Source organism: Ceratotherium simum, chromosome 16 (assembly GCF_057802395.1).
Source record: "Ceratotherium simum simum isolate JZ-2026a chromosome 16, ASM5780239v1, whole genome shotgun sequence".
Lineage (NCBI taxonomy): Eukaryota > Metazoa > Chordata > Mammalia > Perissodactyla > Rhinocerotidae > Ceratotherium > Ceratotherium simum.
In genome coordinates, this window is record NC_141915.1 from 20,511,191 (window position 1) to 20,525,299 (window position 14,109).

General features: G+C 35.9%; 1 protein-coding gene across 6 annotated transcripts in view; it reads left to right on the forward strand.

The window, feature by feature from the left end:
• Positions 1-14,109, forward strand: part of NF1 (neurofibromin 1) — a 253,648-nt gene that overhangs the window by 226,976 nt on the left and 12,563 nt on the right. For 5 of the 6 annotated variants that reach the window (XM_004441909.3, XM_087440767.1, XM_087440769.1 and 2 more), the window contains 10 exons: positions 465-591; positions 2,149-2,280; positions 3,262-3,397; positions 4,566-4,723; positions 7,073-7,195; positions 7,594-7,724; positions 7,907-8,007; positions 9,054-9,196; positions 9,558-9,604; positions 10,841-11,057. In XM_004441909.3, the coding sequence (XP_004441966.2) occupies positions 465-591; positions 2,149-2,280; positions 3,262-3,397; positions 4,566-4,723; positions 7,073-7,195; positions 7,594-7,724; positions 7,907-8,007; positions 9,054-9,196; positions 9,558-9,604; positions 10,841-11,057 (1,315 nt within the window). The remainder of the gene's footprint in view (positions 1-464; positions 592-2,148; positions 2,281-3,261; positions 3,398-4,565; positions 4,724-7,072; positions 7,196-7,593; positions 7,725-7,906; positions 8,008-9,053; positions 9,197-9,557; positions 9,605-10,840; positions 11,058-14,109) is intronic. The other variant, XM_087440768.1, reaches the window with a different exon arrangement.

The following is a 14,109-nucleotide window of genomic DNA, read 5'->3' on the forward strand; positions in this document are numbered from 1 at the left end:
ATGTACTGCATAGGATTGCTGTAAGGTTTCAGTACAAGAATGCATCTAACATTATTCTCTACTGCAGGCACTCAGTAAATGCGAACTGTTTTCTTGAATTTTCAGTCAACCTAGTACATAAAATGCCAGCTACAATTCAATGGATAGTCTTATGTAAAACAATAATAATTATAATTTTTAAAAAGTCACCAGGGTGTAAACTGTCATTTATTTTGCATTATAAATCAAAGCTATTTCATTTCTACCATCTTATTGTTTATATGCTTGACTGTCTTGCACTAATTTATTTAGAGTACCTTAAATGTTCTATGGTTTTCTGTAGTTATCTGAAAATAATTTCTCTCAGCTTGAAAGGATTACTTATCTTGTCATTGCTGTCGAACACAATCAAAAACCAATAAGTGGTCCTTTAAGGAAAGTTCCTGTGTGAACTCGATCAACCATCTCATGATTATCTTTAATAGAGTCCAGAGGAAGTATTTATGGCAATCCGGAATCCTCTGGAATGGCACTGCAAGCAAATGGATCATTTTGTTGGACTCAATTTCAACTCCAACTTTAACTTCGCACTGGTTGGACACCTCTTAAAAGGTAGAGGCCCTGTGTCAGAATATTTTTGTGAAATGGTATCAGGAAGCCAAAAGGAACTAAAATAATTGATTGCTTGAAATAATTTGGCTTATATGTCTTACTTTAAATGCAAACTATATCTGTCTTATTGAGTTATGTTTTGTTCAATGTGTATTTTAATAGCATCGAATTTCCACTCTTTATCAGATTTCCTTTAAAAAGCAAAAGAGTTGATTCATATAAAATTCCTAAGTACTGAACTTTCTAATAGCTGTATTATTAGTTAACGCTACTTAAGTATCTTTTTGATTATCAGAATAAGACAGACTGCAAATCAATAAATGTTTTTTGAGTAACTTATATTAGAAAATGTTATCTTAGAGATTTGATCATAGGTTTTCTTCAACTTGTTTCTAATTTGTTGTTGATCAGTCCCATTGTTCCATACCATAGAACCTCACCTTTCTGGACCCCACTCTCACCCTTCCAAATTTCTGTATTGCTTATAGCAGTGATCTCCAGTTATTTGTCAGAGTCAGCTCATTCACTCCCTAATCTGGCTTTACTCCTCACTGCTGACTTCACTGCGTGTTAGCTTTGGTTTGTTTACATGGGCAGTCATGGCCAGAGACTGCAGTTAACAGGAACAGCATGTAGTGGTGAGTTAGAGGCAAAAGCAGTGTAAAGTAGGGCCTGGGTGAAGGAGCTGGCATGAACCAGGGGGTTTAAGCAGCACTGGATTTGGCCACAATTTAGCTTGAGTCTATAGTTTTGTATCAATTTAAATCATTCTTAGGCTTGAGGGATTATGAAGGTTTCCCCGGTTTTTACCTGATATATATACATACACCCACCACTGTGAATGTATACTTTTGATTTCACCACCTTATGAAATTTCTGCAAAAAATATTGACAGCTTTAATCTCTAAGGTGAATAGGGATTGCTCAAAAGATATTACACTTACTACAGGATACCAAGAAGAGGGATTGCAGCTGGGCTGATAAAGTACTTGCTTATTCTGTATTTCTAAAAGAATACCAGATTTTTCAGTGTACAAATCCCTTATTGTAAAATGGAGTAGTATTAGTGATTAAAAGCTGTCCAAAGATCAAGCTTACCCTCTAATCACCCTATTCTTTAGGCTCTGAGAGCATATACTTCCTATGTCATTAGGTTTTTTTCTTGAATTAAAAAAAAAAGGAATTCTTAAGCAATAGAACCCTATTTTCAAAAGATATCTTATGGTGAACTCTAAATACATAGGTTTTTAAAAACATCCCTGCACTACTTAAGGGAATGGAAGATCTGAAACACCACCATCTTTGCTAATTTTCCTCTCCCTGAGGTACCTCAGAGTTCCAGGAAACATTATTCTATTCTACACATTTTTGGTACTTAATCCTATATGTAATTAACTACTCACATGTATGTTTTACCTTCCCAAATGGCTATTCTCGGAAGGCAGAGTTATCCCTTATATTTCCTTTCCTTGTTTAGTTGCCAGTCACAGAAAAAGAACTCAATGAATACTTGTTGAAAGGATGAATTAACTTCTTCTTTGTTTTTATTTTTTGTAGGGTACAGGCATCCTTCACCTGCCATTGTTGCAAGAACAGTCAGAATTTTGCATACACTGCTAACTCTGGTTAACAAACATAGAAATTGTGACAAATTTGAGGTGAATACACAGAGCGTGGCTTACTTGGCAGGTAAAAACACAAAATAAGCAAAGTTAATCTTACCACATCTATATCTAAGGGCTGCCAAAAAGACACAAACGCCTAAGGGTCCTTCAGCTGGTTGTTCGGCAGGGTAAACAGGTCACAGTCCACTCTTGTAGTGGTGGTGAAAATTTTGAAAGTTTTGCCAAAACATTTTGCCTTATAAAAGAATTTGCATTAAAGTCTGAAATGTGTTCCCTTTGTCACCTGTGGTTCAAGAAACTACGTGGCTCCCCCTGTCTGCATGAAATCTGGACGCCTCAGCCTGGCATCCTGGGCCCTTAAGCAGCCCTCCTGATTCTGTCCTCTTTCTCTAAATTTCATAAGCCTCATTTTTTATTACCTCTCCAAATGGATGGGCTCTTTTCAGCTAATCTACTTGCCATCTCTTAGAAGTGCTTTTGTTTTACGTGGAATGTCTGCCCATCCCCACATTCCATTAAACCTTCCCTATATGCTCTTTCCCGATTTGTGTTTCTCCACTCAGCAACACTTAGCGCTAATGTATAATACAGTTCTTGAACTTAGTCGATGGAAAGTGCTGACTCCCAGTTTAACAGACTTCAATTTGTGGCAACTTTTTTGTTTGAGTCATTTGACCTTGGGAAAATAATTTAACATCTCAGAGTATTTTTCCTTATCTAAGAAATGTACCTTAGAGTAACTGCCTATTTTTTGTGTTTGTTGAGATCAAATGTACATTAAAGCACTTGACAAATATAAGGTGTTTATTAAATCTCTTTGTATATTGATGTTTACATACAGTCTTCCAAAACAGACCATAAACCCTTTAAAATAAACAAGTCTGTCCTAAGTGTTTTGTATCCTTAAACTTCACACTCTCTAGGGCTCTTTACATGCACATTTAACAGCTATTACCCTCTTCAGGAGGTTGTAAGAAGTGGATCCTGTTTTAAGTCACACCTGTGATTTGTTAAATTTTTTAATCTTCCTTCTTTTTCCTTTTAGCTTTACTCACAGTATCTGAGGAGGTTCGAAGTCGCTGTAGCCTAAAACATAGAAAGTCTCTTCTTCTTACTGATATTTCAATGGAAAATGTTCCGATGGATACATATCCCATTCATCATGGCGACCCTAGCTATAGGTAAGTGGACTTCTTCTCCCATAATTACATAATTATAATCAGATTTCAATTTTCCATGCTAATAGAGGCAAGCAGCAGAGTAATCCAGAAGATAATGTAGAAGGGAATCTAGAGATAATCTAGGAAGAGTGTTAAATCAAAACTCATAAATGTACAGTATTTTATGTGGGATAACAGTAGGAAAGTTATCATTCTTCTCCTAATCTAATTGTGTTAATGTTAACATTAGTTTGCCTCCTTTAAGCACAAACCAGTTGAATAATGAAAAGAGATGATCTTGAAAGTATTGGGTTGCAAAAAAGGGCCTAGGAAAAAACTAACATGAAATATAAGCAACATTACATGCTTAATGATAGAAAACTAAGCTGTACAGATTTGTAAAAAGATGAACATGCCAGCACATTTGTTGTATTTACATATCACACTAAAGTTATTAAAAAGTTTTCTATATTACAGATTTAAATGATATAATCAAATTGTGTCCACTATTGTATGTGGTTTGGGATAGTATATTTTTCACTATAACGTGGAGAAATTGCATGAAAATGGCATCATTCATAAATTTTTATGTTTTCAATTAAAAGTATCTTTAAGTTTTAGATACAGTGTTGAACATAGGAGTGTAATTTTGTATTGTAGAGCTTATATCATTCAATTTATCAACATCCCACTTTTTGATAAAAAGCCCTCAAAAATTTCCCACTGAGATTTTAACAGTGTATGCAAAAGCTTTCCAAGCATACTTGGTTTTCGATAGTCTTATTCTTCAGTCATTCCTATGATTATATTTCTTTGAGATATGCCCTTTTTGTAATGGAAAGGAGAAAGTGAGTTTGCCTGTGTTCCCCTGTCAATGTATAACTTAAGGTTGATTTTCTTGGTTTTTAAACCAAGAATACGATTGCTTATTTAGACTTGATTTTCCCTGATTAAAAAATCAATTCAGTACAGTTCTGTTGAGCATTCGGTCAGTACCTTCTTGTATAAGATATCATGGCAAGAAAGTGGATACTTTCAGGGGATACTTTAAGAGTTTGTATCCTAAGGCCCTTTAGAATGCAGTTTTAAAATTAATTGATTACTATAGAACAGCCAGTTGGGAGGGGCAAACAATGGTTGTATTTGTGACCATGTTAATTAATTCGTCTCAATTGTTTAAATCTCTCAGGACGCTAAAGGAGAGTCAGCCATGGTCATCTCCCAAAGGTTCGGAAGGGTACCTTGCAGCCACCTATCCAACTGTGGGCCAGACCAGTCCCCGAGCCAGGAAATCCATGAGCTTGGACATGGGGCAGCCTTCTCAGGCCAACACTAAGAAGTTGCTGGGTTAGTTTATCTACATTATGTAGAATTTTTTAGAATTATTTTAAAAACTGGTCAGATACTTTCATTCTTGGAAAATTATTTGAAGCTGTTCAAGATTATCAAAATTTCCTGTTTTTGATGTAGCAAAGTTTTTGATGCCAATTATAAGAGAGTTTGATAGATCAGTTAAGCCATATCAGTTTAGACAGAGGAATGAGAACGGGATCTTGAAACAGGTTTTTTTCTTATTCTTAGACTAAATACTGTGGCTCTCCTTGTTTTGTTCTGCCTTGGCCAGGCAGCAGGGAATGGGAGTAGTAGAGACATTAGATACTCACAAGAAAGGAAGAGTCTTACTGCACTCAGATACAGGGCCTTTAACAAAATATTTCCCGAAATTATCATCTGAGAGCAGAATACATCAATATGGTATGAAGCTGTAATAATACTATTTGCCATCTTTTCTTTAAAAAGACAAAAAGGTAAGGTTTTTTGATTAGTATTTTTTTTATTACTATAAGAAGATATGATTCTTGAAAGTTAAGATTGCTCAGTTACATCAACATTCGTCAAAGAGAAGTCCACCTAAATTGCTGTGACCCTTTCGCTTTTCAAAAACTGAAAGTAAATAATGAAAGAGCCCACTGATCCCACTTCACTACAGTGGAAGTGCAAAGGTGCTCTTACACAACTTTGGCTAAAGTTTTCATTGTTATTGGAATACATTGGGATCCGTGTTTCAGTGACCAACACTGTGAATGGCTCGGTGGGTTTCAGTTATCCATGTAAGCATGTGTTTAAGTATCTTTATGTATTGGGAAAATGTTTGCGTTCATAAGGAAATGAGTGAACAAACAATAAAGTGTGAAATCAATAACGTGCCAGTAAACCATGAAAGAAATTGAAACCACAAATGTTAATCGCTGTTACTAGTCACACAGGATTATTACCTTTTGTTTGAGTTACTTTCTGTTCATAGTTTGCCATAAATAATCTTCTAGGAGTTTCCTGGTTACTTTGTGTTTTGTAATTCTGGATTTTCGTGCCAAGGAAGTTGTAAATGAAAAATTAACGTCAGAGAAAATGCAGTATTGAATTCATTCAACCCAGGTGCTAGATGAAAAAGTTATGGTCTCCGCCCTGAAGAGCTCATAGTTTGGTGGCTAAGATTTGTAATCAGCCAATTGCAACAGCATCCCTAGGTGCTATTAAAGTATTATGTCTTGATGAGGGGAAACTGAGGATCTGGGGAAATTAGGAAAAGCTACAGAGAGGCGGTAACATTTGAACTGGGTCTTGAAGGTGTAATATATGCTTGCCTGGTAGACACAGGATAAGGAAGGCATGCATTCAACAGAGGGGGAATAACAAGAATAAAGAAAAATCAGGAAAAGCAATTAGGTAGGAAATGAGGCTAGAGAAGAATTGGACCTAGATTGTGGGAGACTTTGTGTGCCGTGTTAAGAGATTTAGCCTTATCATATATTCAGCAGGGATATTTAAGTAGGCAAGGGACATTACCAAATTTTGTCTTTAGGAAAGTTTTTCCAGCTACAGCGTGAAGAAATAGGAGAAGACTTTTGGCAAGTGGACCATTAGAGGTTGGTATAGCAGTCCAAACAAAAAATGGTGTAGGCCTGCGCCGAGGCGGGAGCAACAGGAGAATGGAGAAGAGGAATCAGGTTGGGATAGATTTCTGAAGTAGAACGGACAAAACTTAGTGCAAGTTTCAAATAATCCAATTTCAATACTTTTACTTTAAATAAGAGAAAGATATTTAACATTAGTGTAATACAAGATTAGAGAAACTCACAGCCAAGTAGGAGATGGTACTACTTGCTATTTTTGAAGCATCTCCCTGTGTATCTCTGATTTAGTACTTTCAGGCATGCAAATCTTTTTTCCAAAGCTTGAAGAATTAAAATCAAACTTTGATCTTGCCTGTGTTTGGAAATTCGTCATACATTAATGACTATTTCTTGGCACCAGCAGAATTTCTTAAGTTGAAAAACGGCTGTTCAGACATAGTTGATCTTTGCTACTGAACAGTGCATACCCCTGTGTTTATTATGAAATATTGTACTTGTTGGGGGAATTCGGTTTACCTCCAGTATAGTGAATGTAATCTCAGTTTAATTTGGACCAATAAGGTACATTCTGTACTGAAATAGAAAGCTGTGGGGCCAAAATTCCTTGAGAAGATGGAGAATAAAGGAGAGAAACTCTGCCCCACGGATATGTTTGAGCTTTCTTTTGAGTCCTTAAGTGAAAACATAAACACTTTATGTCCAAACATTTTCTTTTTAATATATTCCTATTCACAGACACTGTGGTTAATGAACTTCCATATTCTGTAACTTTTGTTTATAGGAACAAGGAAAAGTTTTGATCACTTGATATCAGATACAAAGGCTCCTAAAAGGCAAGAAATGGAATCAGGGATCACAACACCCCCCAAAATGAGGAGAGTAGCAGAAACTGATTATGAAATGGGTGAGAAACAAAGTTAATAATTGATCTAGATCATTGAAAGTAAGGTGGGAGAGTACAGTAGAATCATATTTGCTTTCCAGCCATTTCTTGGAATCTTTAGGATGAAATATAGAAAACATATGCTCTTTTTCAAAAAATAAGCTATACAATCCTTAAAATGACAGTTATCCTGAAATCTGTGTAAAAAGTAATCATATAGACATACAGCATTGTAAACAGCTAGCCAAAACTTTTGTATAGGTAAATAGAAATTCTGTATGATGTTTATGTTGATATTTTAAGTGTCTACTAAACTATTGAATTTTAGAAGTAACATTAAAATATGTTACGTGAAGTGGTATCTAGTTGTGTCTATTTGATTCATACAGCTGATTGTGTTAATCCATATTTTACTGCAGAAACTCAAAGAATTTCCTCATCACAGCAGCACCCACATTTGCGTAAAGTTTCAGTGTCTGAATCGAATGTTCTCTTGGATGAAGAAGTTCTTACCGATCCAAAGATCCAAGCACTGCTTCTTACCGTTCTGGTAAGGGTTTTCACTTTTTCAGAGTTTTTTTCTTCCCTCAAGTTTTTATTCCAATCTACTCGTAGGAGGCCCTTAAATATTTAAAAACATGAAAGGAAGGCCATCTTTTGCTTCTCACCAAAACAGATGACGATTCAGCCCCACAATAAAATGTTTTTTGTTTACTTTTTTGCGTTTGGCAGGCTACACTGGTAAAATACACCACGGATGAGTTTGATCAACGAATTCTTTATGAATACTTAGCAGAGGCCAGTGTTGTTTTCCCCAAAGTTTTTCCTGTTGTGTAAGTATCTCCTTTTGTGTTTGACTTTTGTATCTGTTTTGAAGTCAGATGTTTTATAAAAGCTTAGAGAGAGTATCATCCTGTGATGTTCATTGGTTGTGGAGAGCGGAACGTGAGATAGTGATTTTAGCTTAGAGACAGTGGGTTTAATGGGCACTAAGACTAGTTTTGGCCTATTAGGAAAAGCATTTTTTTATCTTGCTGATTTTCTTAATTGGTTCATCATGGTGAGCTGTTCATTTCCTCACTTAGGAGCAAACCATTAGACTGCTATAGTTAAGTCAACATACCCAGTTTGGTTTCTTTTTCAGTAGCGTGTTTGTATTTATCCACAGCTGAGTGAAAACAAAGTTGACCTCTTATTTGAGAGATGAATTTTATCTTCTTTTAAGGGCTAAAATCATATTAGCCTCAAAGTGCTCAAATGTAAATAACCCAAAGGAACTTGGGAAGTTCTATTCCTGATCGAGGCCTTCTATGTAGTATCATTATTTCCTTATTTTTGTTTCATCTCATTTAAAAATTTCGGAATTTTATATTGTTGGCTCTTGGTTATTTTTGTTAATGGAGTGTAGCCAGGTTAGAAATCGTCATTTAATCATATAGTCCACCCCCTCCAAACTAATTTTGCTTTCCTTATTCGATCTGATTCAGCATTTATTAAACACTGATTAATATTAAATTTAGTTTTAACTCCCTGGGTACGTGTGAATAGTCAGCAGAAAGAAATGATCCTAAAGCATGCTGAGTGGCAGACAGAAGCCAACCTTGTCTTGAGCAAACAGTCACCATGTAGTTAAACATGCTTATATATGACAGTACTAGTTGGTTGTTTTTACCATATTTTCCCTCATGACTAGAAAAAAAAAGAGAGACAAACCAAAAAAGCAAACACAAACATTCATTATAGGAAATTTGGAAAAGCACCAGAAAGTAAAAAGCACTTGTCTCCCTTCATTTTTATCACATTATTCTTGGGAATATATAATATGTTTTCCAGTATGTATTTTCTTAAAAATGTTCCTCTGTTGACTTTTATGTTTTAGGCACAATTTGTTGGACTCTAAGATCAACACCCTGTTGTCATTGTGCCAAGATCCAAATTTGTTAAATCCGATTCACGGAATTGTGCAGAGTGTGGTGTACCATGAAGAGTCCCCACCACAATACCAGACATCTTACCTGCAAAGTAAATAAATGTATCGGGAGGAGGATGGTTGATGAACTTGCTAGCATGTGCACTGTTATAGAACGCACTGACTAACGAGTTCTTTATAAGGGATAGGCTTGTTCATACTTCTCTCTCCATATGTGGTTTTCTGACTTTTTTAATTGTGTGTTCAATAAATAACTGGGTGACAACCTTTTTTTAATTAAAATATGGTTTTATACTGAGTATATTTTAAGTGAGTTTGTCTACTTTGACACTCATTCTAAAAAGTTTTCAATGTGGGTATAGGTTTTATATATCATCAACTATGTAACTTAATTTCTGTTAGGATTAAAAGAGTGCCATGCTTATTATAAGAGTAACATTTGATTTGTTGCAGGTTTTGGTTTTAATGGCTTGTGGCGGTTTGCAGGACCCTTTTCAAAGGTAAGAAAATATATTTTTCTCTATTGACAAAATGAAAGTTTTTATTCATATTAATGTGCCTGCTTTAAGAACAAACAGTATGCTGAAACCCAGAATGATGATTCACAATAAACACATATGCTATTTTTTTAAAAAGTTTTACAAGATTCTTTCCAAGAGTCAGCACCTCTAATATGTTTACTATTAGTTTTTACAAAAAACAACTCAGTGTATGCTTGACTTTTCAGAAGGGTATAATAAACCTCTGTAAACTTTTCTGCCCTCAGTCCCTCGTGTATTTGATGATCCTAATGCACACACTTAAGTATCTTGTAATTAGGAAGGAGCACCTGTGGTTAAAATCTGCCTCATGACCTGAAACTAATATAATGTTATATGTCAAATCTCAATTTTTAAAAAATTACGTAATGAAAAACTGTCTACCTCGTGAAAACATTTTTCCTTCTAACCTGTAGGATTAGATTCATTCTTCCCTGAATATATGTTCATTTGCTCCAGTTCAGTTTGTTCTTTGACTGGTATTAGTTGATACAGTGCTACGTCAATGTGTATTTAATTACTCTCTGTATATGGTCTCTCTCCAGATTGATTGAGGTTCCTTGAAGGCAGGATTTCTGTTTCTTCCCCCAACAGTTCCTAGTGCAGTGTTCTAGATACAGGATTGCCAAATCAATATGAATTATCTAAACATTGTTCTAATTTTAGGAATTGAGTATTTAGTCTATTATTTTGTTTAGTTATTACTGAATATCTCTTGATATGCAAAGGTTGTCATTAAAAAAATGGGCCTGAAGTCACAGAAATAAGTATATCATGGCAGGAATTACTGTAGTTTAATTGCCAGTAACCCTCTGAGCGCCTCAGTGTTAGTCGAATCTCTAAATGGCGGCTGGAATGATGATACTCTGCTCATTTTCTCTGTTTTGGAAAATTGACTAGACATCATTCCTGATGATTGTATTGTCTCAGGAGGAATTCAGTCTTTGTCTGTGCATGGCCTTCAGTAATTGCAGGTTCATCTGGAAGCTCTAAGTGTAAGCCGAATAACATTCCCAGTTGTAAGTCCCGTGGTAGTCTATAACTATTACTCCACCCCCTTTTTGTAATCTATAATACAAAGGAAGAAAAACAGTAAATTAAGCCCAAAACAAAAATTGAATTAATCTTTTTTGGCTTCTAAGGGGATTTACAAAAAAAAAGAATGGAGCTAAAATAATTTCCTATTTTCCATTACAGCAAACACAAATCCCAGACTATGCTGAGCTTATTGTTAAGTTTCTTGATGCCTTGATTGACACGTATTTGCCTGGAATTGATGAAGAAACCAGTGAGGAGTCCCTCCTGACACCCACATCTCCTTATCCTCCTGCAGTGCAGAGCCAGCTTAGTATTACTGCTAACCTTAACCTTTCTAATTCCATGACCTCACTTGCAACTTCCCAGCATTCCCCAGGTCAGTAAATATAATCTTTATATAAATTTGAGCAATAATATTAATATACCAACATTAGGAATTCCCTTGTTATCAGTTTATAGTGGATTTTGCACCTTTTTATCATGAGGTTCATCTTACATTTCTTCTTTACCTTGTAGCTGATTTGAATTTTGTTATTCTATAAAGCTTTCTACTTTCAAACAGTTATACCTAAGATAGTGAAATGTTTAGAGTGTTCACATAGTGTTCCAAGGTTGATAAGTTTTTAGATTTGGGCAGGAAGAACAACCTAAGGTACATTACCCTGTAAGTGAACAGAATTATAATTCCCTTACTCGATACACTAACCTTGCCCCAAGGGCTTCTGTGTCTCTGATACAGCATACTGTATCCAAAAAATATACAAAGTATAGTAGTACCCCACTTCCCTGCTGCCAGCAACAAGTCAACCATCCAGAGACCAACTTGAAAATTTAGAAGTAAACAACCAAACGGAAAAGCTATCTCAAGAAAGTAGCATCTTAAAGCCCATAAGCATATTCCTTACTGTGGAGTCACCCTCAGGTCCCAGTGGGAAAAGTATACCAATTCCACATGCAACTAAGAGGTGGATACACTGAGAAATAATAGCTAGTAGTTCAGGTGGGGCTGAGATAAACAAGATGGCAGAAATGGCAAAACTGCAGAATTCTGGGCTAATTCAGTGTCAGCGTGAATGGGTTCATACAACTCTAGTCGACCCTGGAGGTGTTACTCGTCACAGAACTGACACCGTGGTGTGTCGTGACAACAGTGGGTAATGAAGGCAAGCTTCCGCTACGGTCATGTTTCCTGTTCGGAAAAATATCCTTCTAAAATAAAAAAAAAGGTTCTGTGTTTAGAATTGCATTATCTGAAAAGTTTACTTATGAAACACCTCATTCTGTAAGGAAAAGTTACTATACGTAGTTCTTTTAATTGTTAGCATGGATTTTCTTTAAAAAGCCAAATGATGTAGTCTATTTTGTGATGTTCAAGATCCATAAATAGAATCCCCAGTTTACAATCCCAGTTTTGCATGAACATTTAAACATATATAGTTTCGAAAGTTTTGAAGAACTTGGCAAATATAATATGCAATTCATATTATAAACCATTATTATTAAATACCTATATTCATCTATTAAGCTTTGGTCAACAAAATAGCTTTGGTCAGCAGAGAAAACAAATTATTTGATCCAGCATTTATTTATCAATCACCTTACTACACCTAGTCAGGTTCTTTTTTTCCTGCAAGAAATAAGAGAAATCTGGCCAACTTTTTTTTCCCATATAACCACGTTCATTTGTCTTCTGTCACTTATTCCCTAGGACAATCTTTCTCCTAGTGAGGTCCCAGGCCAGCAGCATCAGCATCATTTGGGATGCATTTGTTAGAAATGCAAACGCCAGAGCCCCACCCCAGACCTCCAGCACAAGAAACTCCAAGAATAGGGCTCAGCCAGCAATCTGTATTTTAATAAACACCCTGGGTGATTCTTATGCACCCTAGAGTTCGAGAAACACTGCCCTAGGGTATGCCTATGATCTTGCCCCGTAATCCGCGTTTCAACTGTTAAAGCCAGGGCAAAAGTTATTTCTTCTAGATATCGCAGCCGTTGAATTCTTTCCCTCACCACCACCCTCCCCCCACCCCCACATAAAATCTTAGCATTTTGGAGCTCGGGGGACTATAGAGGTAAATTAGTTCTAGGCTCACGGTATTGTGTGCCATGGGGAGACTGAGCTTTGGAAGAGCTAAGTTAATTGCTTTATCACACAGTCCTTCTTTAGAGCCAAGACCAGTGCTCTCTCTACCACATTCATTGCCTTCGGTATCTATGATCTGTCTGTCATCTTTCTTCTTTCCCTTCCCTTCCCTTTTTGTTTCATTTATTTGTTTATTTATTGCTGTCCCAGTACTTCCATCTGTCTTACCTTAAGTGCACCCTCCTTTTCTTCTGTAGAACTCTCTATTTTCTGCATTATTTGTTGTTTATAATGTTGATCACAGTTAGAAAATTTGTAGACTCTGTCTATATCAGTCCTCTTGTTTTTCAAGTTTGGTTCCTTTTGACCAAACTTTTGCCTCTGGGGCTACTAAAGTGTTGTTAAATTTATCAAAATGATTGGTTGTTTATATGTTGAATTTTTTTACCCAGACTAATTGTTAGGGGGGTTTCTTCCCATCTTTGCCCACTAATAGAGACAATAAAATCATCAGGTTGAGCATAAAGATCAGTACAGGTTCCCCTGCTAGTTGATTAATTGCTTTTGTCCTATGTTGGTTGGACATTAGCCAACCAACCAACCATTTGCTTAAAAAATTAGTCCTACTCCACAACCTCTTATTTAGAATTGTTTATAAAAATCAAAGAAGAGCATGTATGGTTTTTGTTACAGTTTTAAACCAATGGTGTCACCTCCAGTAGTTCTCCAAAGATGGCTACTTGAATAGACCACTATACCCTAGAAACCTCTGACTATTCTCAAAAGATATTGAAGCTTTAAAAGTAGTAGAATTAATTAAGTAGAATCACGGTGTTCAGTATCTCCTGTCTCTAAATTGTGAATTGTGTGTCCTTTGGTTTGCCAGATTATTTTACTACCTGTTTTTGGAGAAAGGGTTTATCTTTTCAATAGTGACTTTCTCATGAAACCCATTTGTATCTCTAAATTGTGGGCTCATCTCTTTGAAAGGATCCTGGTTTATCTATATACCTAATTATTGTGTTTTTGTCATCTGCTGTTATGGAATACCTCTTATAAGAGTTAATACTTTGTAATTAGGTATACTGCTTTATATCTTTAGCTCCATGTAATCTTATATCATTATCTCCTCAATTCTTTGTGGAGCTGAGTTTGCTGATATCAAAGGGCTAAAAGAAGTGATGAATCCAGATTCCTAACTCAGTCCAGCATTTCAGCTTTGCTATTTAGCTGAATAGAAACCAGAATATTTCCCTATCTCCACTCCCGTCAGCTAAGTCCCAAGCAGAAGTATTTAAAGAAACTCTGTGTCATTCCCTGAAATAGGTCTGGCTTGCCATCA